Source organism: Microtus oregoni, unplaced genomic scaffold (assembly GCF_018167655.1).
Source record: "Microtus oregoni isolate MIOR12 unplaced genomic scaffold, Mior012 000013F_ref0000133, whole genome shotgun sequence".
NCBI classification, from domain to species: Eukaryota; Metazoa; Chordata; class Mammalia; order Rodentia; family Cricetidae; genus Microtus; species Microtus oregoni.
Window position 1 is genome coordinate 20,760,796 of NW_024543072.1, and position 26,639 is coordinate 20,787,434.

The 26,639-nt window shown below is 47.1% G+C and overlaps 1 protein-coding gene across 7 annotated transcripts in view; it reads right to left on the reverse strand.

The window, feature by feature from the left end:
• Positions 1-289: 289 nt before the first annotated feature.
• Thrb (thyroid hormone receptor beta) overlaps positions 290-26,639 on the reverse strand; it is a 332,075-nt gene continuing 305,725 nt past the window's right edge. For all 7 annotated transcript variants that reach the window (XM_041662563.1, XM_041662565.1, XM_041662566.1 and 4 more), the window contains 5 exons: positions 23,869-24,016; positions 20,969-21,174; positions 13,589-13,735; positions 7,886-8,144; positions 290-4,985 (listed from right to left, as the gene is read on the reverse strand). In XM_041662563.1, the coding sequence (XP_041518497.1) occupies positions 4,744-4,985; positions 7,886-8,144; positions 13,589-13,735; positions 20,969-21,174; positions 23,869-24,016 (1,002 nt within the window). In that variant the 3' untranslated portion in view covers positions 290-4,743. The remainder of the gene's footprint in view (positions 4,986-7,885; positions 8,145-13,588; positions 13,736-20,968; positions 21,175-23,868; positions 24,017-26,639) is intronic.

The following is a 26,639-nucleotide window of genomic DNA, read 5'->3' on the forward strand; positions in this document are numbered from 1 at the left end:
TTCTTATCCTAAGGCGCGGTCTCCACTGCTCTGGATTCCCTCTTGTGAGAATTCTGATCTCCTTAATGGAGCTTCCTTAGGTTTCTGTTGGACGATTTGATGCTGTTTGTCAGTCAGTCCATATGTCTGTGTATCTCACCCCCGACCCACATGTTCCCCGAAGGTGAACTTGACCATCTTAGTAGATTCACCGTGTAGTCCAGATTCTTTCCCTGCTTCAGTGCTGAGGTGAGAAAAGTAGGCAGCCCTTCTATCTAGAACTATTTAAAGAAAGAGACAGGCAAATATATCCATTGTAAGCTTTTTCTTTTTTTCTTTTTTAGAATTTAAGCTTATGAGTATCTATGCCCACTATATTCATAATTACAATTTAATATCTGCATACAAAAGCTATGTAAAAATCCATTTCCCCAAATATACAAATTCTTTTTGGATAGTTTAAAACATTTTGATCACAGATTCCAACAATTTTAGGCTGAAAAAAATATCACCAATCTAGCAATAGCACTTAACACTGTCCGCAAAACACAAATCTTCCACTGACTGTAAACCTCTCTATTCTGTACCATTTGTTTTTCCTGATTCTCAGGGCAATGAAACATTATGGAAAAAAGAATCGTCTTCTCTGACGAAAGCACGGAGAATGACTTTGGCTATATGATGTCAAGTGAAAGATGCCAAGGTCACAAGGAACATCCAAAGGGACTAAGTGACACAAGGCCACATGAGTGCGCTTGTGCCCTGACCCCCTCCCCATCCGTGCATTGGCTGGCCTACAGCCTCTTCCTGTGTCTCACGTTGTGCTCTCTTGAGTACTGTCCCCCTCCTCAGAGGAGAGACTCACATTTGATTGTCTTGTGCAGAAGGTGGGTCAGCTTGAGCTGTGCAACACAAAGCCACAATCAGTGTTCACCTGCACACTATTGCTCCTGAAGGCGGCATTAATTAATGTGGAAACACACGAGAAATGTATAATTTTTCATGTGCAAACATTTATACAGCACAGTAAAAATTCTGTGATAAGGCCAAACCTTTTTTCTCCCTAGCCTTTTTTTTGTATGTGTGTGTGTGTTTAATGTCTTTTTTTTTATTTTAAAGATTAAAGTAAAATGTTTCAATTGTAAAAAATACACACCGGGCAAATCCTTACCTGGATAATAAATATCTACATCACAGTACAATAAATTTCTTCTCTATAAAATTTAAATATGGATCAGTCTATCACTATCAAAAGAAACACTATGCTAATGTTTCCATATTATTAAAATAACAGGAAATTGTGAGCTTATTAGAGGACCTGATGCCATCGCCATTGGAAAGGGCAAAGAGATTCAACTGTCTGTCATCTCTCATTTTGAGGAGGACCTGTGGTTTGGTTCTTCACTTAAATTAAGTTCATGAAAAAGGTTTAGCCTTACAAAATGCTGGCTACATCTCAAAAACCATAAGACTGATTTCATAATTCATGACTCATGCAGCAAAAGGTCAATATGACACGGATAGGTTTGAGTTCCACAGAACGAAGATGTCTTACTGACAATGACATGCTCTGAAGAGGCCCAGCAGGTCACAAGGCTGGGCTGGGGAGGGCTGAGTGTGAGGAGATCAAGGCTTGGGCGCCAGCCCGCAGGTTAACATGAGAAGGGACCCTGCAGAGCGGAGCCAACCTCGCTCTCCCCGAGATTGCACTGGGACGGAGGTGGCACTGGGGCCACAGGCTGGGGACGCGCTGGGCTGAGGCTCCCACAGGGCGCATCACCGAGGACTGAGGCTCATCACACTAGAAGAAGCTCAGAGGCGGCACAAGGTGTTTTCAGTAGAATCAGAGGAGAAAAATTGTTCTTCTTTCTTCCAGTTTCTGGAAGTTCTGCGCATTGATGCTGAAGTGCAAAGTGCACTTGAAGGGACAAACACACGTATGCACACATGTGCACACACACACAGACACACACGTCTTTTGCATGTGCACAGCCTTCTCATCCATACCTATGATTTGTAAGTGAGCATCCCGGTAGGATGGGCATGTTCTCCTTGACTGGAATGTCTCCCCACAGTGGGGCAGATGCAAGGGCTCTTTCCACCACATCCACACTTGATTTGAAAGTCTGGACAAGATTAGAAGAAAAATGCTTTGTAAAAAGAAAAGAAAAAAAGTTGGGAGCCAATTCCTCAAAATCTAATTTCATAAAATGGAGTTTCCCGGAGGAGGGCGTGACTTGAGTCATTCTGACCGCCTGCCGTTCTTATTCCTTTCGCCAGAAGACTGAAGCTCGCATATCTTATTCAGTATGAATGTTCCGCCTTCAACGTTGCCAGGGCTGGGTCTGCCCCTTGAAGGTGAGCCTTTGCGTTCAGAGTGAGGACCATGTGCTGGGGCTGACCAGGGCTGACCAGATGGCTGAGGGCTGGGCTAGTGCTCAGTGGTCGTTAATCCCCACAGCGCCCTGAAAGCCTTGCGTCCAAAACCCTGCAGTAGTGCTGGAACCCAGGTGTCTGACGTCCTTTGGAAACCATCAGAGTCAGGAAACTTCCTTGGAAACACTGGTGTCCCAGGACTCTGTGCCCCTGCGCCGGACTCACCTGCGGGCTCCCTCTCTCTCCTCTTGGAAGGAGAACTTGCCTCACAGCAAGCTTGTTTTTATTGTCTGGACAGAGGTCCTCCGGGAGAGTCGAGAGGGAGAACAGATGTTTAATGAAGTTTGTGAGGGAGGAGGCTGGCTACAGGCTGTCTGGGAAAACAAACCCTTGACAGATGTTTGAACAAGAATCAATGGGGCTTCTTGCTTCTATTTTAATCTCTGCACCAAGTCCACAGCACATTCTGTCTAAACACGTTAACGTAGGAGCGTGCCTTCTCCTGAGGCTATTCCCACGGACTCTGGGGACTTTCAAAGCTGCACCTTCTCTTCCAAGGCCATTCTGCCTTCCTCTGAGGCAAATTCTCATTTCAAATAAAAGCCAAATACATTCCTTAATTGTGAGTGGGCCTTGCTTTTTGTCTGATAAAGCTACATATTTGAATATAAAAGGAATAGTTCAAGGATCACTCCCCCCCCCCCCCACTTACTGGAAAGTCATCCAAAAGAGAAAATAAGAGGGATTTTAGGGGACTGACTTATTTATGAAGTAAGAAAATTGGAACTGTAAGGTCCTAAACCGACCAGGCCGTAGAGCACGACCTAGAACTCTGGTGCCCTGACGTCCAGTGAAGCCAAGAATGCTCCAAAAGCCTAAAAGAGGCAAGTGAGTGTCCTCACTCTTCACAGTGACTTTCTGTCCTTGGTTTCTAGGTAACGCTTGCTGATATGGCTTGTTTTCCCCAATATTTCCAGGATAAGGCAGTGAAAGGCAGGCAGAGGGACAGTTCATATCTGGGACGTCAGTGAAGAATGGGGTACATTCAGTTGCATGGGTACCTTCTTTGCCCATCTGCAGAGAAGTTGTCATGACTTGGTCATTGGGGGTAGGCTGGACAGCAGTGGTCATGGTGTGTCATTATGCACGGTCAGCCGTTGTTTTATGGGGACTCTTGGCCAGTGCAATGATGTATAAAGGTACAGAAGAGCTAGTGTTTAGAGAGAGTCAAGCTGTTTATCCCCACAGAATGTGGCGGGGAGGTGGGGGCTGGGGATATTCGTGGATAACGTAAGGAGCTTATGAATCCGAGACTGGGGAGAGCATCCTCCGGTCATCGGACAGCCTACACCCATGAGGAGTGCATTTCCTTTGAAGCAGAATATTCCTGCCCTGATCTTTTCCCAGGAATTTTATCAAAGAAGACTGGAACTTCAACACGTGTGTCTCTCCCTGATGGGAAGATCTAAGCCATAGGGAAATGTCATCAACTCAACAGACAACCTGGATAAAGACCTTGGTGAGCTGGGGAAAGAACTGGCTCAGAGATCACTAAAAAGAGACAGCACTTCGGTAAACAGGCTTGAGCTTTGTGGGAATGGCTTGTGAATCTATCCAAGCTCTGAAGACGCCTTCCTGCTCGAGGTAATACACCACTTGCACTCTGGAAACCATGCCTGAAAACATTGATACAGATTCCCAAGCTCTATGGGCAGGCTGAGGAAAAGATTGTCCTTGTGGTCTCGAACCAGTAAAACACCTGCCCGTCTTCAGGTCATGCTCTTGCCCAGCTTGAAGGACGTCACAAGGCTACAGAGGGCTACGGGAAGGAAAGCTGACTCCTTATGGTGTGGCTATTCCCGCACGTTCCAAGTCACACTGCTTGGAGAAGAAGGGTGCTGGAAATGGTGAGCTCCTGGTAGCATCTGCTCCTACCCTTAGACACCGAAAGCCACGCCCAGACTGAGGGGGCCCTTCCTCTGCCAGCTCCACCCTGCAAACATCAGAACTGGATCAAGATGACTGTGGTCTTGGTTTTAAGGCTTCTTTAGTCTTCTGCAGTGCCATTTGGATGGCTTGAGTCTCTCTGACCAGGGAGGGACAGATGGGAGCTGGTGATGGCTTGGTGCTGGTGACATAATGATTGTCCCCCACCCAACCCTTCAAAGCATTCACAGTAAGGACTGGTGAACAGAATGCAGCAGTTACAAAGACCCACATTCCAGAGACGATGTCATCCCAGGCTGTGCCACTGATGACCCACTGACCCCTGATGATCCCACCCGACACAAAGAAACGAGGAAACGACAACAAGAAGGGCTGAGGAGGAGGCGGGACGAAACGACACCCAGTAGCGCGGCGGGAATGACGAGAACCTGTCCAGTCCACTTAGTCCTCAAAGACTTCCAAGAACAGAGGGGGGAAGAGCTCCGTGGGGCACTCCACCTTCATGTGGAGGAAGCGGCTGGCATGGCAGGCTCCAATCATCCGCAGGTCTGTCACCTTCATCAGGAGTTTGGGCCAAAAATGTGTCACATGGTGCTTTCGGTAATTGATATAGTGTTCAAAGGCCAACAGGAAACTGTCTTGGTATTTCTCGATTCTCTCAACGCAGGCCAGTCCTGGGCGATCTGAGGGGAGGAAGAAGATGAAGATGAATTCAGAGGTGGAGGGAGGGAGCTTGCCTGATTCAATTCCAGATCTGGGGACTTCTCTGCTCCTAGGAATGAGTGAGAACGCAACAGGGACTCTAGAATACCAGAGGACAAGGTGACAGTTGAATGGCCAGCTTTGGTTGGGGGTGGGGTGCAGTGTTGAGATGGATAAACCTGGTGGGGGTGGGGTGCAGTGTTGAGATGGGTAGATCTGAAGGTGGGGTGCAGTGTTGAGATGGGTAGATCTGAAGGTGGGGTGCAGTGTTGAGATGGGTAGATCTGAAGGTGGGGTGCAGTGTTGAGATGGGTGTGGATCTGGTGGGATGGGGTGCAGTGTTGAGATGGGTAGATCTGGTGGGAGGGTAGGGTGCAACTTCCTGGCAACCACAATGTGAGCAACTTCATTGACCTCATGCTCCCTTCCATGATGTACTTCTTTACCACATGCCTGACAGCAATGGAGCCAGCTGACTGTGGGCACAGCCTCTGGGACTGTGAGCCAAGGTAAAACTTCTGTCCCTCAAATTGGTTTTACGAAGTGCTCTGTCATGGTGATATGAAAACACACACAGCTGCCATCTCTATCGGTTCCCTTCCATTACTGACTTATCCCAGAGGGAACGTCTTATTACACAGCAATAAAATCCATTTTTCATAAACAGATGATAACTATGAAAACAAATGAATGGAGGAAAACTTATCAAATAATAAAAATTTCTTTACTAAAGGCAAAGGTTCTTGTTGAAGATTTTTGTGTCCTTGAACGTTCCTTGTTAAAAGCAAGGTAGCAAGTATTGCAGGGGTATAAAAACCAGACTAGCACCATGCTAACTCTCTCTCTCTCTCTGACTTATTTAGGGCATACAAGTCAGAAGAAATTATAGAAGAAATAGCTTTCTCCCTATGTAAATTAACATTATTTCAAAGGGTTTTTATACCAATAGCGACTTAGCTAAACTTTGCTTTCATTCCCTTCAAGAACACATCCCCACATAGTTCCATTTCCATTTCAGTGGGTCACTGTAGAGAGAGGCCGTACCACACAGGCAGCCCATAGAGAAGCTCCACGCTTTATTTCTCTGAGTCCTCTGTATTCCCTGAAGGATCCAGGGCCAAGTGATCACTGGTTGTAGCCTGGATACCAGCTTTGCAGTTGCCCAACCGTGTGACCTTCCTCCAGTGGGGGCCAAACTCATGAAGCCACTGAGGTCCTTGCAGAATAAGTCTGGTAGCCATATTTTATATTATATATGGGATCACATGAGGTGACACTGAATTTGCCGGATTCTTTTGGTTAAAAGAAGTCACAGGCAAGGGGGTTATAGAGGGTGAGAAGAGCAGATATTGGGAAAACATAGTCCCCTGGAATGTCTCCAAAGTCACCAAAGGGAGTGCCGTGTGCCATTCTGTCTGTATTTGAAACTTTCCACAAAATAACTTAATATATTATTGATTTTAAAATATCTTCCATATCTAAATTTTATGTAGGAAATGAATTTCTAGGTCAGCTTTAAAATACTTCGTGAATTTCAGCTCGATAAAGAGTTGTCAAGGTGTCTGTGACCCAGGTTTTGCTACTGGCCAATAAACATTTTTTGGAGTCTACTAAACACTGGTAAGACACATCTGTGACCTCAAAGTATAGTTAGACCAGAGAACGGTCTGGGTAAGTTAAGCAAATAGTGACAGAACAAAATGACAAGCACCAGAGGAACGAAAGTAGGTTTTGAAACGAAGAGGATGGCCGGAAACAATTTTCTGTATTTCAAGACTGGCTTCCCGAATGCAGTGTGCTTTGCATTTATTTATTGTGAGGTGAATCAAAAGAGGATAGTGCCAGTTCCATCATTAACCCTCCACTGTTGGGAGCTAGAGCTCTGATGGGCAGCGGGTTTGGTTATAAAGATGGTATCATCATGCCGACGCTGGAGGGGTGACCAGTGAGGAAGAATGTTGAGTCGGGGCTGGAGCTGGGACGACTTGGCCAATAGGACGTGGCTGTAGTGACACCGTGGGACTTAAGTCTGGTGAGCTTTTGCTTGCATGTGCTTGAACCCCTCCCTCTTGGGACCCAGCAGCACGTAAGAAGTCTGAGCCCTCTCCCAGAGGAAAGGCTGCCAGGAGGGAGAGACTTCTGCAGCTGTGGTGGTCCACGCCTCAGCTCCAGCTCTGGTCATCTTGGCTGTCTGAAGCACTCCACTTTGGATTGGCGTGCCGTACGGTAAGAGGCATGCATTCCACAGGATGGTGCTGTCACTTGGAGCTCTACTTATTATGGCTGGTAAAGTTGGAATCAGGCAGGGTAGATGACCTATCTGCCCAAAGGGGATCACTTTATAAGGTTTCTGTTGCCCCCACCCCACTTTCCCTATCTGAACTGGGCACCATGCCAAAATTTCCACAGTGCTTGAGCTAATCTTCACAGTGATACAGTGAGGTAAATATTCTAAGGTCAATTTTATTTAGAGACCTGCAAACTCAGGTAGCTGGTTAACAATGCTAGTTGGGGCTTATAAATGTCTTGTGGGTGAGGGGGGGTCTGAAGCTAGCTCGGACAGAATCCAAGACGAGAGAACACATACTTCTGAAACACCACAGCTATGACTGTTTCCATAAACAGCTTCAACGAGCATTTACTAAGAGGCCAATGTGGACTCTGTAGTGGGTTTCAGGCCAGCCAGAGCCATATAGCGTAAGACTCCAGATATCCGGCATTCAGTTCCCTGTCCATTGGCCCTCCTAGTCTCCCGCTGAAGGACAGCCGGCTAAGACTCTGTAGCTAAAGGGAGACAGACAACCCATTAAGTGATTAAATTAGCACAGACCCTGGAGGCTCCAGCTCTTTTCACATCCGCTGCGAATCTCGGTGCACTCACCTGAAGACATCAGCAGGACGGCCTGAAGCAGGGCAACTTCCGTGTCATCCAGGTTGAAAGACGACAGAGACATGCCCAGGTCAAAGATGGCATCCGACACCACCCCAAGACCCCCGTTTTTTAGCTGGCCCCGTGTCACTGCCATCTCCCCGTTCAAGGTCAGAGTCTCGCTCTCTGGGTCGTAGCGCACAGCAGCACGGAGGGACATGATCTCCATACAGCAGCCTTTGAGGAGGATGATCTGATCTTCACACGGCAGCTGAAAAGAAGCAGACACATCAGCACCGAGCAAGAAGACAAGCACCAGTTATGGTGTTGGTATAGCACCTGGACAGCCTCTACGGCCAACCTACGTCTGCATTCTCTGAGTCCTTCTTCTCTACCTGAAAAAAGTCTGTACTTTTTATTGGTTTGAGACAGAGTCCCCATGGTGTGCTGGCTGGCTTAAAACTCACTTTGCAGACTACACTGGCCTCAAACTTGTGGCAATCCTCCTGTCTCTGTCTTCTGGATGCTGAGACTACAGGTAAGTAATACTTTGCCCAGCCTTCAACTACTTTTGAAAGAAATGTGTTTGAGTGTTTTGCTTGCCCATATGTCTGGAAGTCAAATGAGTTCATCGGATCCCTTAGAACTAGAGGTAGAGACAACTGTCAGCTGGCATGTGGGTGCTGGGAACTGCACCTGGGTCCTCTGGGAGAGTAGCCAGTGGTCTTCACTGCTGAGTCATCTCTTCATCCCTGCCAACCACAATTTTTAAATAAAAAAAAATGAAATTTAAACCCTGGCAATGCTGAAGCATGCATGGGCAGCCCATATATGGTGGTTCTGTTGAACTTGCCCATATTGGGTTTCATGGTCTAAGTTGATGAGGACGACTAACCAGGTCTCTTCCTCAAGAGGGCACCAGATCTCATTACAGATGGTTGTGAGCCACCATGTGGTTGCCGGGAATTGAACTCAGGACCTCTGGAAGAGCAGACAATGCTCTTCACTGCTCAGCCATCTCTCCAGCCCCAAGCTAACTAATCTTGGTAGTTTACATTGATTTTATTACAGGTCTCCAACTGGGGTGCGGTCACTCAGCGACTGTTGGTCACCCTTTCATTTGGGAGTTTGTACTGTGTTGTTCTACAAGAAGGGGGCACTGAGCATAGGTTTTTTTTTTTTTTTACTGTTGGGTAGCTCTGTAATTGAGCAAGAGACCTGGCCAGACGCCTTCATCAACGTAGACCATGAAACCCAATTTGGGCAAGTTCAACAGAATCGCGGTATATAGGCTGCCCACGCAGGCTTCAGCATTGCCAGGGCATAGATTTCAGTTTTCATTTCAGCTCTGCAATCACCTGCTGACTCTGCTCAGGTGGTAGCTGTGCTTTCTGTATTTTGAAGAACATTTGCTTCCAAGTGTCTCAACAGGTACAAAACTAGAAGGCTGCAGCCAGGTGCGAGTGACCACGGCTACCCAGAGACGTAGAAGCTTTGCTCGTGACCCACTGGCAAATCAAGGGCAGAGGTGAAGCCAGTATTTGGGTGTTGTGGCTCCTGTGTTTCTATTCTTAGTGACAGACATCGGAGTCAATGAATGGACAAGCAAGATCTTCCTGCTCAGATTTTAGGGTCATCTAAAGTTCACTTGGTCACATGTTAATTAGAGCTTATGACAACGGGCTAAGGAAACTTTACAACAGAACTCTGTGGGACAAAATAGGAAAAATAAAAATTTGTTTTCTGGGGTTGGAGAGAAAGTTCAGGAAGAATTCAAAACTGGATCATTTGAAAGGGTCCAAGTAGTGGTTACTACCTGGGTTTCATTCCAGGATTTACACAGTCATTTTAATCACATTTAGTAACACAGTCACAGTGATACAGTAAGGGACATTCCAGTTTCATTCACGCTTCCAGAAAGCAGACACTCAGAGTGTCACATGCTAGTGTGCGGGTGGCACAGGGGCTGGATTTGAAGCTAGGTCTATCACAATTAAGGCCAACACACACTTTTCAATTCCTAAGCTATGACAAAATTTCCATAAACAATGAATATGGAAAATTGTGCATGTCTAAGTCTTCCTTGAAACTTGTGCAGCTTCTTTTCGGAGACGGGAGCTTGTGGAAGATTAGTTGAAGATGTGCTACATTTATTTATGTGGTGGAATATTCATTTAATGATACAAAGATGTGTTGTGGCCTTTTGTGTTCCATTTGTTTAACTCTGGAAAGCTGTGGTATTTTGCTTGTTTAAAACACCTGATTGATCTAATAAAGAACTGAACGGCCAATAGTTGGGCAGAAGAGAGAAACAGGCCGGGATGTCAGGCAGAGAGAATAATAAGAAGAAAATGAGAAGAGGAGGAGAGAAAGGAGAGGAGGGCCAGGGTCCAGCACCCAGCCACCCAGCCAGTCAATGAAGTAAGAAGGAAAGAAAGAGATCTAGAATAAAGTGAGGTAAAGGCCCAGAGACAAAAGGTAGACGGGATAATTTAAGAAAATACAAGCCAAGCCAAGGCCTGGTATTCATAAGTAAGTATAAGTCTCTGTGTCTTTATTTGGGATCTGAGTGGTGGGTCTTCAAAGAGCAAAGAGTCAAATAAAAACACAAAAACATAACAAAACAGAAAACAGCTGCGGGAACTCTTGACTACTTTAGTTTAGGTTCCTGTGTGAAACTGAAAGCAACCTCACTGAACTGTGTGGAGGGCGTGAGCAGTCCACACTCCCGTTCACTGCTCAGCTACTCACGGGACCACTTCACCTGTAAACTGCTTGTATTTCTCTACCAGAAAAAGGCGTCCACGCCGGTCAATTCCATCATTGTACTCAGTGATTTGCTTTTGTTTAGGTCCTGATTTGTACTCCTAACTACATCCTTGGGTTCCTGATTCAAGGAGGGCTTGGGGGTGGGAGGGCTGAGCTGGGTTATAGTGAATGGGAAGATCGGCCGGAGAGATCTGCAGGATCCTGGTGAATCTGTAAGATGCGGCACACCTCTCAGAGGCACTTGTCACAATGCCCTCGCTGTGAGAACGCTCCAACCATGGCCTGACAGGCAGTCCCAGGGGCCCTCAGTCTTCCTGTCTCCTCAGAAGATCATCTGGCCAAGGGCACAAACGACACGCTCCAGCAGGGGTTCTTGAATAGCAGCTTTGCCGACAGACCTCCCAAGGTCCCCGTGTACCCCAGCCATGTTGGGGGGGGTCAGCAGGATCTTGGGAGAATAGGGACCCAGTGGCACAGTTCAAATGGCAGAGGCATTAAACTGCCTCTGCCAAGAGACTGCCTGGGGTATTCATTCCCTCTCTATGGAGCTCAGGGACCACAAAATTCATCTTCCTCTCTCGGGCTTCTGAGAGGGTTAAAGTCTAGCAGAAGCCTGGATGACCCTGAGCAAGAGCAAGAGCAAGGCAGCTTCTTCTTCTTCTTCTTCTTCTTCTTCTTCTTCTTCTTCTTCTTCTTCTTCTTCCTCCTCCTCCTCCTCCTCCTCCTCCTCTTCTTCTTCTCCTCCTCCTCCTCCTTATCCTCCTCTTCCTCCCCTCCTCCTCCTCTTCTTCTCCTTCTCTTCCTCTTCCTCCTCCTCTTTCTTCTTCTCTCCTTCAACCTCTTCTTCTTCTTCTTCTTCTTCTTCTTCTTCTTCTTCTTCTTCTTCTTCTTCTTCTTCTTCAGGAAATTTGAGATGAAAACATAACCACATTGAAAGAGATGGAATTCTGATGGTGAAGCATGTTACATTTCTCACAGGAACTTTGGAAAGGTAGGCTTGCGACAGCCCTGTATTGGAGAGTCCCAAGCAGCTTTTTACCCACGCCATTGAATTAAATGCACATTGGCTGCTGCGGGTGGAGGTAGAGTTTTCTTCCTTTTGTTCTTTATAAATTATCTCAAATATCTCTTGAGTGATTTATACAAATCTTATATTAAAAAGTTAACATTAAAATTGGAAGAATACTTGTGTGTCTGGTGGGCTAGCTTGATGTGGCTGTAGCCAACACACATAAACACACACATAAACACACACACACACACACACACACACACACACACACATGGTGGCAGGGGAGAGGGAAGGAGGGAGGGAGGAAAAGAGAGAGAAAGAGGAAGAGAGAGGAGAGCCAAGAACAGATAACCAACCCAACAGATGAAAAGGGCAAGGGACAGAGTGTCAGTAAGAACGAGGGGAGACAGGAGACTCCCGGCAGACAGGCACATGCTGGAAACCTTAAAGAGGTAAGAGAACTCTCTGATCCTTCAGCAGCATACTTGAGACCCATCCGTAGGAATGAGGGCTGTGAGAAGGGCAGAGTCACCAGAATGTTCGCTGTGGCTAGTTTTATTGTGAAAAATGGAAACGAAAGGACGAACCAATGAGAATGAGCCTACATGATGGTAGGACAGATTTTTGGAATGCCATGTGACCATCAAAGTCTTCTTGTAAAAGTACTTTTAAATGATACACTACCATTGAGAATAATCTGGGTCAGTGTCTCTAACTCTCAGGCTTATGAAGGGGGTCGCTGTACTGTGCTCATGAGATGCACCCTTATTGCTGGGCCCATTTCTCTAATAAAATGATAAAGAGCGGTTTTGTAAGTAGAAAGCAGGTTCTTGGTGTATTAGTAGATTTTTGTATTACACACACACACACACACACACACACACACACACACACACTCAAGTTCCTGCACTGGCTTTCCGCAATGATGGAACAGAAGTGTATGACCTAGAAGTGTAAGTCAAATAATCTCTTTCTCCTCCCTCCCCCAAAGTTTGTTTGCTTGTTTTTATTTTTTATTTTTATTTTTTTTCTAGACAGGGTTTCTCTGTAGCTTTGGAGCCTGACCAGGAACTAGCTCTTGTAGACCAGGCTGGCCTCGAACTCACAGAGATACGCTTGCCTCTGCCTCCCGAGTGCTGGGATTAAGGAGTGTGCCACCACCGCTTGGCAGGATGACATTTTATATGTGTGGTCCTGTCTGAGCATCCCAAGTCCCCTAAGAGATAATGCTTCAGTCTCATTTTCAGGACAATGTGACTCAGGCCAGAAGACGCCAACACATAAGATTCAGATTCTTGCCCACACCCTGCGGTGCTCGGTGCTCACCTGCTGCAAGCTGGGGTTGTCAAAATGGGGTGAGCTGATGTGAGGCAGGAGATGTGCTAAGGGAGGGAGGAAGTGTCTCTGAGGGAAAGCATGGCTGTGGTGGATGAGTGCAAGGGAATGAGCTTTGAGGAAAGACGGAAGCACTACAGAGACACTGAGTACCTTGAGCTGTGGGGGCCATTTGACCTCTGTTCTTTTGGATTAAGAATTGACCGCACGGCCATAGAAGGGGTATAGATGTAAGTTCAAACCTTGGAAACCTACTCAATAAGTCAATTCATTCTCACACAAGCTCTCTCTCTCTCTCTCTCTCTCTCTCTCTCTCTCTCTCTCTCTCTCTCTTACATACAATGATGGCTGAAGAGAGAAAGCACAATTGGAGGACCAGCCTTTCTTTTCTTCTGACAGTCTTGGGGATAGATCCTGGGCCATGCATACAATGCAAGTGCTCTCCCACTGAGCTGCAACCCTGCCAGCATTCTCATTTTCCATGGACTCTGTGGTCCTACCATGAAGCTTGGCTGATTACTGTTAAACGACACCCCACACTTTTGGTAACCAATAAACTATCATGAAAAGTGGCCCAGAAAGAAGTGCCATTTCCTCACCTCACAAAACATGGGCAACTTTTTGGCAAAATCCACCACTCTGGTGATTGCTGGTGTGATGATTTTTGTGAAATGGCTGAAGGCTTCCAGGTCAACCTTGCCACCTTCTGGGGCATTCACGATGGGTGCTTGTCCGATGTCTTCCGGCTGAGGAGGAGAAGTGAGAACAGTTTCAGTAAAGCTGAAGAAACCTTGGTTGATCACAGCCCCCTTACCGCAGGGAAACAAGCCCTGTCACTTCCAGTTCCCCTGGAACTTTCACATCGCTAACGCCTTTGAGCAAATGCCTTGGCTGTAGGCCATAGGGATAATGCTCACAGGCTTGTTGAGGGAGCGGGAAGGGGCTGGGGGAGGAGAGAGGGAAGGCAGGGGGGAGGAGGGGGAGGAGGAAGGAAGTAGGGTAGGGATCTGGGTTGTGTGTTGGCACAAGGAGTCACACTCAGGCCTGGTGGTGGGAATTCAGTTTCCTGGGATGGCACATTCGGAACACCGCTGTGCTCTGGGGTTGTGCTGGGAAAACGAGCGCAGTGAGGACGGTAATGGAGGCGCAGGAGGGGTGAGCCCCAACAAACTCTAGGGTTCCCGTTCTTGCTTCTGCCTCAGTGCCTGGAGCTCAGGCTCCTTTCCCTTGGGTCTCGTGGACTCCAGTTTGAGATGGTGGTCTCTCAGGTGACCACTGAGGGTGACTATCCCTTAGCCCACGGTAGGAAAACTGAATTGTATAAACTGAGCAAACCTTAGGACAGGGTGGGACATCTGTTTATGTTTGATGTCCCCAGAGTTCTTCTTTGCTGTCTGCTCGCTCAGAGGCAGTCCAAGGCTGAGCTTCTCAGCGTGGACAATAGGATGGCTGTCACTTGGGGATGTTCTCAGGTCCGCCTTGGACCCAACTGTTCAGAAGTACGGTTTCAGCCAGGCCCCAGGTGACCCGTGCATGGTTGACATCCCTACATCCACAATCCACACAGGTCCTGTTCTGTCACTCCCTTTAGGGTATCTTGTGCTGTCCCTGTACTTTCTGTGAGGACAAGCCTCTTCACTGCCCTTTCTTGTCTCTGTGACACTAATAACCACCATTCATGCAGGACACGGATACCAGCCTCCACTTCTTTATCCTACATGTCTCACAGAAGTTCGGGTCTTGGGAAAAGCCCAAAAGCAGGCAAGGGAAGCATGTCTACAACCTCTGTACACTTTCTGATGCCTAGAAACAGATGGTCTTTCCAGCGGCAGGACTCTGTGGAGTAGTTATGACAACAGTGCCCATAGCCCCGAGGCAGGACTTTGGGGCTTCAAACCTCACTGCCCTCCAGATTTCTAGGCCTTATTCCCCATCTTTGGATCCAGAGCCAGGTGGGACTGAGAACCTGCGTTTCTGCAGAGGTCATGGGAGGTGTTGCTGCTGGTAGTCGGGGGGGGGGGGGGGGTGAGGATGCCAGACTGTCAAAAGGCAAGTTCAGCTTGGGGCACTGCAACAGCGATCTTTCTCCTACACCCTCTTAGTGGTCATATCTCATAGGACAGCAGCTAACTTTTACCCTCAAGGTGCCAGTATTTTAGGGGCCTCAGGGGTAGCCCGTCCCTGCAAGCCTGGGGAAGGATTCTGGAATGTGTGAGTTCACAGAAATGTGGGCAGTGCTGACCTCTTATGATCATCTGTGTGTCTTTTCCATTGTATTGTTTTGGTGGTAGCGAAGGGATGGAATGGGGCTCTGCCATGTTTTCATAGTGAATGGTGACATTCGGGATTAACCAGTGGCGTGGCTTTTCTGAACACAGAGAGGGTAGATGGAACGATGATGTGTACAAATCCCTGTCCTACTTCGTGTCCTTGCCTGAGTTGAGGGAAAGTGTCCATCAGGCCTCTTTGGGGGGCACTTTCCCCTGCATCCTGAGAATCTTGCTGGCTTGGATAATCCCTTCTTGCCCCGATCTGGAGGCTGTTCTTGTTTCCCTGTGTTTTTCACAAGCCTGTCCTGAAGACCAGCTGCCAAAATGAGCATGGATACATGGACCATGGTAGGGAGGTCTCAGTGAAGCACACTGATATTATATATATACACATACACACACAAGCACATATGCATACATAATACACACATGTGTGTACATACATGTAGGAACATCTCAGAAACAATATATTTTTGTATATATATATATATATATATATATATATATATATATATACTCATGCATATGTTTGTGTGTGTGTGCATATGCACTGGTATATGTCATGTGTATATGTGGACACACAGAAGCCAGAGGTTGATGTCAGGTGTCTTCAGTTGTTTTCTAGACAACGATGATGATTATCACGAGGAATTTTAATTTAAATTTAAAATTGATATTTTTATTTCATGTTTGTGGATGTTTTGTCTGCATGTATATGTGCACTATGTGTGTTCCTGGTGCCTGTAGAAGCCAGAATAAGATATTAATTAGATTCCCCTGGGACTGGAGCTACAGATGATTTTAAGCCACCATACGGGTGCTGAGAACTGAGCCTAGACCCTCTAGAAGAGCTGCCAGTTTTCTTAGCTGCTGAGTCATAACTCCACCCCCACATTATTTTTTGAGACTAGGTCTCTCAGTGAATGGGGAGCTCACCGATTGAGTTAGGCTGGCCAGTGAGCTCCAGGGATCTCAGCACATGGAGTTTTAGGAGTGTGTTGTAAGAAAGATAAAGTCGCAATGCTTAACCAAGGGCTATAAACAGGACCGAGGCCTGATAAAACAGAGGGATGGTTACTGGGCTGGGGAAGGGGTGAGCCAGAGGGAGAAGCAACTGGTGACAATGGTGGTTCGGGCATGCTGAGGCGGGCTGCAGTATGGGCTCGCAGTCAAACAGACAGAAGTGGAGAACTTACGAGGATGCACTGGATGCAGGCTCAGAAACGCAGAGTGGCCTGGGGTTCAGGTGTGTGTGTGGGCATTAGTTTCCGCTCAGCACTGGGGAAGTAGGAGTTACACAGCCCTCTGCCAGCTGGCTCTCTGTGTTGAGGATTCCTTAGCATTGTTCGAGGTAAGTAGGAGATGTGGCCGGTTGGCCTTGTTTCAAATGGCTGGCAGGAAGCCAAGGACGTCTCAGCTTAGCCTGGCAGCTCTCTGGCACTGGCAGAATGGGATTCGGCCAGGTGGATGAGTCTGCTCACACCGTTACAAAGCCGTGTAGAAGGACCCTGACACATTTGGGGTCTTTTCCTGGGATGGTGAGCGTGGCAAGGGGTGGGGAGATGCCAGGCACCACTGTATCCTTTAGGGTCATCAGTTTTGCACCATTTGAGATGGTTACTAGGCAAATAAACTGTAGGTGTGTGTGTGTGTGTGTGTGTGTGTGTGTGTGTGTGCGTGTGTAGCATAACTTACTCAAGGTTGCCCAATTAGGAAGGATTAGACCCAGGCTCCATTGTCGGTTTCCATACAGCTAGGCTCTCCCGCCTGCTTCTGATTTGGGGTGACAGACTGTATGATCTGGCCACACAGACCACAAATGGACCTATCTGACTCCCCAGTCTGTGGTCCCCTGGACACTGTAGAGCTGAGAATGTGCCATTAGGCAGTGATTCCACTGGTGGAGAAATAGGGTAGGTCTGTCCCGACTCTCTAAAGGTTACACTTCATTCTTGTCTGGAAAGCCTACCAGCTGCACCTCTTGAGGGAACTAGAGAGGAGAAGAGTGGCACAGGGTCACCAGACAACGACAATGTACACGGCAGGCTGCAGTGGGCGTGGCTTCTGTGCCACCGAGAGGGTAGAAAGAAGCCCCCCTCCTCGGCCCACTTCTGCTTTCCATGAGAGTGCCTACACTGTTGAGAACATTTCCGTAACCCCGGAGATCGAAGTAGAAGGAAGAAAAGCACAAAAACAATACCATGTAAAAGCTTTTGGATGTGGCTGGACAGCATGGTTTCAGGTTCATTATGACATGACAGGGATTTTGCAGAAGTTCCTCATTTGCCAAACACTCTCATTTTCTCAGATGGAAAATGCAGATCTGAAAACCAGATCAGCCCCACCATCTCTGTGTGACTTGGTCAGAGCCTGTCCCTAGGGGACACGTGAGGAAGCAGCTCCTTTTGGGGATCAGTGACTCGTTCCTGGTAAAGGAATTGTGTGGCTCCCATGACTGCACATGGTTCTCTATCCCTCACAGCTGCCGTACGAAGGCCACGAGCCTCTTCACATCCTCATCCAGAACAAGGGGGGAGCATCAGCACACAAAACCAATGAAACAGTGCTCTAAATGCAAAAAGCTCACATCAGCCATGCAGGAAACGCAAGCCCTAAAATGTCCCTTCTGCCTGTGGCAAACTTTTGGTTCACGGATATGAATATTGTTCTAGTTTGTTTTCTGTGGCTGTGGTAAATACCCTCGCCAAAAGCAATGGAGTAAAGGGTTTATTTAGCTTATTCTTGTCATAGCCTCTCACTGAAGGACGCCAGGGTGAGAACTCAAGCAATAGCTTGAAGGCAGGCCTACTGTTATTCCCAATGGATACGTCTTAAACAAAACAGAAGATGTTGGGCTGGTCTCTGGGACATCTGCACCCCCACACACATATCCTCACACAGATACACATGCACACACATATCCCCACACAGACACACATGTACACACATATCCCCACACAGACACACATGCACACACACATATATTCCCTACACAGACACACACAAACATTTCCTCATGCAGACACACATGTACACACATATCCCCACACAGACACACATGCACACACACACATATCCCCACACAGATTCACATGCATATACACACATATCCCCACACAGACACACATGCATACACACACATATCCCCACACAGATTCACATGCACACACACATATCTCCACACAGACACACATGCATACACACACATATCCCCACACAGATTCACATGCACACACACACATATCCCCACACAGACACACATGCACACACACATATCCCCACACAGACACACATGCATACATACACATATCCCCACACAGACACACATGCACACACACATATCCCCACACAGACACACATGTACACACATATCCCCACACAGACACACATGCACACACACATATATTCCCTACACAGACACACACAAACATTTCCCCATGCAGACACACATGTACACACATATCCCCACACAGACACACATGCACACACACACACACATATCCCCACACAGACACACATGCATACATACACATATCCCCACACAGACACACATGCATACATACACATATCCCCACACAGACACACATGCACACACACATATCTCCACACAGACACACATGCATACACACACATATCCCCACACAGATTCACATGCATATACACACATATCCCCACACAGACACACATGCATACACACACATATCTCTACAGAGATACACATGCACATATAAACATACATACATATACACAACTTAAAAGGATAAATCTTTAGACTCTGAAAAGAAACTTCAGTGATGACAGGAACAGGCTTAGTTGGATTCACCCCCACCTAGGGGTGAAAAAGTAAAAGCATAAAACACTCCAGAAGTGCAGCATGTGCCCTGACTTCTCTACCTGACTCAGCATTCAGCTGGAATTCTACTTCATGGGGACTACTTGAAATCAGAAGCAGCGCCAGGCCCAGCAGGGGCCCGCACGTCTAAGAAAAGGGTAGACTTAGGCCTGGGGGCATGCTAGAACTGATATGTTCTAGATACATGGGTTTAGATTGGCCTGTTGATCCAGAATTAGTGCAACTTAATTTCCGGACAGGCATGCCAGGGTGGGCCCGAAGGTGAGGCACCCGGACGCTGCCCTCCCAAGACCTCTTGTAAGGCTATGCAGCTGGTAGGCAGGAAATCAGACAGCCCTGACTGCATGTGCTGTCCATGCTCTAGCTGTGGGAGGCCCCATAAGTCTCCCACACATCTCTCTCCTGTAAATAGAGCTGTTCTCTGTCTCTGCCTATAGGGCTGGTATAGGGAGGGACGGGTAGGACTCGGAGAGCTTGGCTGGAATCTGGAATAGCATAAGCATCCTTTGACTGTTTGGTTACTGTAATAGAGACCATCAACAAAGCACACTGATGTGTGCCAGTATCTGCTCACGGTGACAGTGAGAGGATTTGTTTTAGGATAGGTGGATTACACGTAGCCTTCCCCTTCCGAAATTCCCTTTACGACTGTTATTTGTGGTTCGCTCTTTGTTTTTACTTTTGAGATAGGGTCTTATTAAGTTGCCTAGGTTGGACTGGTATAGCTCAAGCAGGCCTTCAACTCGCCGTCTTCCTGCCTTGGCATTCTGCGTAGCCTGACCGAAGTCTCAGACCACCGCATTGTAATGCTGTGGTCGCTGCACACAGGTAATTCCGCCGTGAAATCTTCATGTGCAGAGAGAGAAACTCTGATGTGCAGTCAGACCCACAGGCTCTGCTGCCTGCAAGACACTCACAGGAGCCTTTATATCAAACACTGAGAGCAGAGCCCGTCTCTGAGGTGGCTAGATACTGGCTACAGCAGGTTGTCTGATGAAGTGGGTGGGGTGACTTGGACCAGACGACTTGGGGCCTGGCTTAGCCGCTTACTAACATAGCATCCATAGATGACCTTGGGTTTAGTTTTTGTATCCGCCAAATGGGGATAGCAGCTCCCTCCAGCAACCTCGGAGTACTAGGAAGTCTAGTTGAGAAATGGATGGTGAGGGATTTCACTGAAAACCCAATAAGCATCCATAGATCTGAAAAGATCTGCCTTGCCTCTGTACCTTCCCCATTGCTATACTCTTATTTCCTGGCTCCTAGACCCAAGCTTTATTCCCAGATAAGCATTTCTACTTTGACAGGAAAAAAAAAAATTAGATCCACGGGGAGGGACGGGAAACTGTGGTCTGGTTGTAAAACAATAATAATAAAATCATGAAAAAATGTATCAAAAATAAAAATAAATAAACAACAACAACTTAGATCTGTAGTCTGAGCCCCTTCCTCCTCAAGATTCTGCTGAAGGGGGTATGTGTGTGGATTAGCCTCGGTGGTTGAGTATGTGCTCTGGGAATCTGGCAGAGGTGGGCAGGAGAAGAGTAAGCCAGCAGGTACCAGAATTGCCTGAGGAGTCGTTCCAGCCCTGGCCTCGTTAACAGGAAAAGCACCCTGAGGTCGGAAGCCTGGGAAGCTGCTCCGGGCTCCAGAGAATGCTCATCTGTACCATTGCCTCTGCAGCCCCCATCCCTGCCCCCTCTGGCCAGCACGACCCTGGCTCCGGCTCCTGGCCTCTCTAAGTTGCACTTGCCCAAAGGGAAATGGGGGCACTAATGGCAGCAGGGTGCAGAGGACCCTTAAACCAAGGCAAAATGGAAGCATACAGGGATAGTGAGCCTGGCAAGGAAGCTTACCAGAAATTTCCGCTTCTGCTTCCAGTGGCTGCCCTGGGCATTGGTGGCCACGTGGGCCTCGGTGACTGTCTTGATGAGCTCCCACTCCTCATCGGTGGGCTCGGGTTTGTGCCCGATGGATTTCTGCAGCTCTTCCCGCCGTCTCTTCTCACGGTTCTCCTCTATCAGCTTCCGCTTGGCTAGTCTCTTGCTGTCATCCAGCACCACTATGGGGGGACAGGGGATAGGGACCCTATGATAATACAGAACGTGGAGCAGACTATAGGTTCTGAGCCTGGGGGCCCCGGGCTTAATGGCTTAGAGCAGTGGTTCTCAACCTCCCTAAAGCTGCAAACCTTTAATACAAATCCTCATGCTGACCCCCAACCATAAACTTATTTTGTTGTGTGTTACTGTTATTAGTCATAATGTGATTATCTGTGTTTTCCGATGGTCTTAGGTGACCCCTGTGAAAAGATCATTTGGCTCCAAAGGGGTTGTGACCCTCAGGTTGAGAACCATTGGCTTAGAGGTTCACACTAGACAAACTGCCTCTAATTAACCACTGCCTGATATGGGTCCAGTGTCAAGCTCCCAGTGCCCAGACCAACTTTCCAAAATAGAGCTAGAAGGAACCTGGGCACCAGGAACTCAGCTCTACAGAATGCAGTGCCCCTAAAATCAGCTCTACAGAATGCAGTGCCCCTAAAATCAGCAGCAGTGGGACTTAAACTTGAGAAATCTTTTGGGCTTTCTTGAGAAATCAACCCGGCTGCCATCTGCATTCATCCCGGGGGCTTCTGCACTTCCAGTTAAGGAAGCCTTCTGGAGTAGTGATGGGAGGGACGAGGAGGGAGGGACCAGGGAGAAGTATGCCAGGTGTTTTCCCCTATTTCCCTCCACATGTTTTGAGGCAGGGCCTCTCAATGAACCTGAAGTGTGCACGTAGGCTAGGCTCCTGGCCAGTGAGTCCCCCAAATCTACCTGCACGTGTGGCCATGGCCGAATCTTATGTGCTGGAGGTTAGAACTCAGGGCCTTTTGCTTTCATGGCAGCGCTCTCACCCCAGCATCTGCCCGTCTCCAAGACTCAGATTCTAGATGACCTCAGACAGAATCTAGTCCATCTTCCCCTTTTCGTAGAGAGGGGAACGGATCCCAAGGCTGTGACTTGCCTGAAGTCACACATCAAGTTCATCGTAGGGACGACCCAGGACGCTTGCCTTCAGTTCCTACAACTGGTTTTCCTTGGGCCATGTCAAGGGCAGACGTAGCAAGAAGAAGAGAAGCAAGGCGCCCAGCTAATTCACAAGCAAACCCAGATGATCTCACTAGGATCTTAGTCACACGAGTGTCTGCTAACATGGGAACTATGAAGCGGTCCTGTGAGGGTCACATCCTAAAGGCTCACAAGGCTCCAAGCTTTATTGCCCAAAGGCTTCCAACAGAGTGCACTGTTGCATTTGACACCTGTTACAGACTGGACCTGGTTCTGTGCGGTAGGTGGTGATTTCTCCAGCAAGAAACATGAAGCTTAACTCTGGAGTCACATCTCTGGTCGGTGGTAGGTCTGGGACTTGGGAAGAGGTTTCCCTCCCTCCCTCCCTCCCTCCTTTCATCATATAGGTCACAGGGATTGAGTTTAGGGTGTCTGGCTTGGTGGCAGGTGCCTCTTCCTGATGAAACATCTGGCTGTCCCTGAGCAGAGGTTTTATACGTAGAAACTTGAACCTTTTAAAACACCTCAGAAGCAAGAAAAAGACCTCAAAGCTTATATCTACCCTGTTTAGAGGGGCCTTGAGCATCTTCAACTCCACACCTTACACTTAATAAAATAATGAAATGGCTACTTAAATAACAGTGGTTTGGAACAGTGACATACGTTTTTGGGTTCAAGCTATGGCCCAAACCCTTTAGAGGTAGGGATGCCCTGGACCTGAGGGGCAGACAGGCAGAACTTCCAGCCTGACATACTAATAGATCTCTTAACATTCTCCATAGAGTTCTCCTCTATGAGGAAATCATAGATTTTTTTTTTCACTCTCTCAGGGAGCACACTATGGCACCAATATAAACTGGGATTGCTTTTTCTTATGTCAGGAAAGCTCTCATTGCCTTTTCTTTGTTTCCCGTGTTTGGCTTTTTCTTTGTAACTCATGAATAAAACCTCTGATGTACAAACAGGATGGCTGTGGAAATCATTCTGACTGATTCCCAGTAGAGGGGAGGCTGCCTTTTCTGAAAGGCACAGTTCTTTGTTTTATGATAATTAAGGTGACTTCTGCAAATCCCTGGGTTGGGAGGGGAGGCCCCAGGGCTATGGTATTTAGAAAAGTGGGAAGCAGAGCTTTACCTATTTTTTTTTCCCCTTTGGCTAAAAATACAATAAGCGATCAACCGTGGGATGATTCATGTGAGAACATTCAACTTTGAAATTTTTAAAAAAATTCTTGTATGTGATGTTTTCTGCCAGTACCACATCTCTAAAGTATGTCAACCAGATTAGTTCATTTGTTTTTGAAGACCCAAGGACTGGCCTATAAACCTCTCTGCACATGAAGCCTGTGTGTGAGAGGTGGACCATGCTACATGGACAAGTCTATAACAAGATGTTCATACTACATGGACATCTGTAGCATGAAACAGGCTTGGTAATAGGGCTGCCCTTCATACACACACGGAGATGACCTAACCGCCCTCCCCAACCATCGGGTTGCTTTGGAAGTTGGGAATTGATAAGTTAGGGAGAAGGAAACCAATGTTCCCCCCACTTCAGCAAGGCAGGTTGGGAGGGGTGCGTATGAGAGCCAGACTCTGTCCACAAAGGTTCTTTCTTTCTTTGTGGTTCTTGAACCAAGCCTTCCCCCTGCCCCCTCCCGTCAACACTCCTCAATATCAAGCAAATGAAGAGCATCTACTCACAGTCTGTTGCCATGCCAACATAGATGCATTTCTTAAAGCGACATTCCTGGCACTGGTTGCGAGTGACTTTGTCTATGACGCATTTTCCTTCATATTTGCAGGAATAAGATGGATGAAGACTTTTCTGAATGGTTCTTCTAAAGAAACCCTAAATAAGAAAGATCCCCCCCAAAAAACCAGATTCATATTTTTTTGAAACTAGACAACTCTGGAGTTTTATGTCTACCTAAAATGAGATCAACTGTTCTGGCCCTTGGCCTGGCCTGGGGCCTCCAACTTTATCTGTACCCTCAAACAGAGGAAAGTGGATGCAAGTGAATCCAATGTGCTGAGGGAGATTTTTCAGGTCTACAGTCTCTACACTGTTGTGGCTTTTACTCAAGGAGACGAAGCTGATGGGTGTTTGCTTTTATGTTTCTATACACTAAGTGGTATAACGTTTATTTCATGGGGTATCATAATTATGCAGCTAAGCTAAGTGAATGAAAATCTTTATTACTTTATCCTGAGATAAAACAGCAGGATACTTGATTGATAGTTATTTAACGACACTTGCAAGAATATTTCCTTAAGAAACCTACTACCACATACAGTGAAATTTACACTGAGAACATTTAAAATTATTTGGCGACTAAATATTTATCTTTATTCCAGTTAGAGATTTCATTTAATTCTTGTTTGACTCTTAAAATGACCATGACCTATACCCAAAGGATATTTCATCTTACCACAAGGACACATGCTCAACCATGTTCATTGTGGCTTTATTCATAATAACCAGAGACTGGAAACAACCTAGATGACCCTCAACCGGGGAATGAATAAAGAAAATGTGGTACATTTGCACAATAGAGTATTATCCAACGGTTAAAAAATGGCATCATGAAATTTGCAGGCAAATGGATGGAACTTGAAAAAAAAATCATCCTGAGTGAGGTAACCCAGCCCAGAAAGACAAACCTGGTATGCACTCACTCATAAGAGGGCATTAGTTGTTAAGTAAATGATAACCAAGCTACAACCTACAGATCCAGAGAGGATGGGTAAAGAGAAGGTTCTAGGGGGATGCATGGATCTCTCTGCGAAGGAAAAATAGAATAAATTTTGTGGGTGGACTGGGGGCTGATGGGGAAAGGAGCATAAGGGATCGGGTTGGGGGATGGGGAGGATGAGAGTTCAGGGAGAGACAGCTGGAATTGGGGAGCACTGGGGGGAGTGGTAGTTTGGAAACTCAGATGTGGTGGAAGCTTCCCAGAATCTATGAGGGTGACCCTAGTGAGGACTTCTAATAACAGACGATACAGAGTCTGAACTGGCTATATTTTGTAGCCAGGCAAGGCTCCCAGCGGTGGGACTGGGTTACATTTGGTTGAGCTGTTGGCCAAGAGGATCCTGTGGAGATCCCTAAGCAGCCCAGGCTGATGCTAGGACAGAGGGTCACTCTCTGAAAACTGACAGCAGGGGCCCATTGCCAAGGACAACATCCACAGGGCTCATTGAACAGAGAGGCCGACCTGGTGCTTGCATGGAGCCTTCCTCCCTACGTTCTAGTCTCTGTGGGACGGTACTCTGAAGACTACACGAAGAGAGACCTGGATGCCAACCCAGACACAAACCTTCCATCTATAATCTGTCCTGCCTGCAAGACATGCTGGGGCTCCTAATGACTCTTAATGATATTCTGCTATCCTCATGGATCGATGCCTTGTCCAGTCATCAACATAGAAGCTTCCTCCAACAGCAGATGGGGAGGGAGCAGGCACAGAGACCACAGCTGGACATTATGAAGAGAGAGAGAGTCTAAATCATAAGTCTTCATTAGGTCCCTCCCCTACAAAATCAGGGAACCCCGTGGAAGAGGGGGAGGAAAGACTGCAGGAGTCAGAGGGGAAGGATACCAAGAGAACATGGCTCACCAAAGCAACTAAGCAGGGCTCACATGGGTCCGCAGACTGAAGCAGACACAGCCTGCATGGGTCTACACTTGTCCTCTGTGTATACATTAAAGCTGTTAGCTTGGTGTTTTTGTGGGACTCCTAACCGTGGGAGCGGGGTTGCCTCTGACTCTTTGGCCTGTTCTTGGGACTCTTTAATTCCTATTGGGCTGCCATGCCCAGCCTTGATATGAACTCTTTTGACTTGTCTTATTGTATCTTGTTTTTGTCCTGTTTGACTGTCATCTTTTCAAGGCCTGCTCTTATTTTGAAGAGGAAATAGAGTGGAGCTAGGCATGATGGGAGGTGGGGGTAGCTGGGAGGAGGAGAGGGAGAGGAAACTATCTAGGACATAGTCTATGACAGAATAATCTATTTTCAAAAAAAGTTGAAAAGAAGGGGGAAAAAAAGAAAAAAAGAAACTAACAAGCTGTCCATGACCGACTCCCTCAATTTTTTAAACAACAGGACTTTAAGAACAGAAGATTTGAGCTTGGAGTTTTTACTTCTAAAACCTCCTTTCCCTCCAGTGTCTGCAGGCACATGAGTCAAAATGCTTCCTCTTTTCTGAAGAACACTGTTATATTCTAGTTTTGGCTGACTTACATAACTTTCAAGACTGTTACTTATTTTGGTATAGGGTCTTGCTATGTAGCCAAGGCTGGCTTGTAATGAAACTTTCTGTGTATTGTAGACTGGGTTTGAACTCATGATTCTCTTCTCTCAGTCTCTCTGGTGTTAGGATTTAAAAGTTTACCACTGCCCTGGGCCTTTAAGGCATGATCCTAGAACCTCTACAGACTTAAGTCCTAGGTCCTGGCCACTGTACTCTTAATG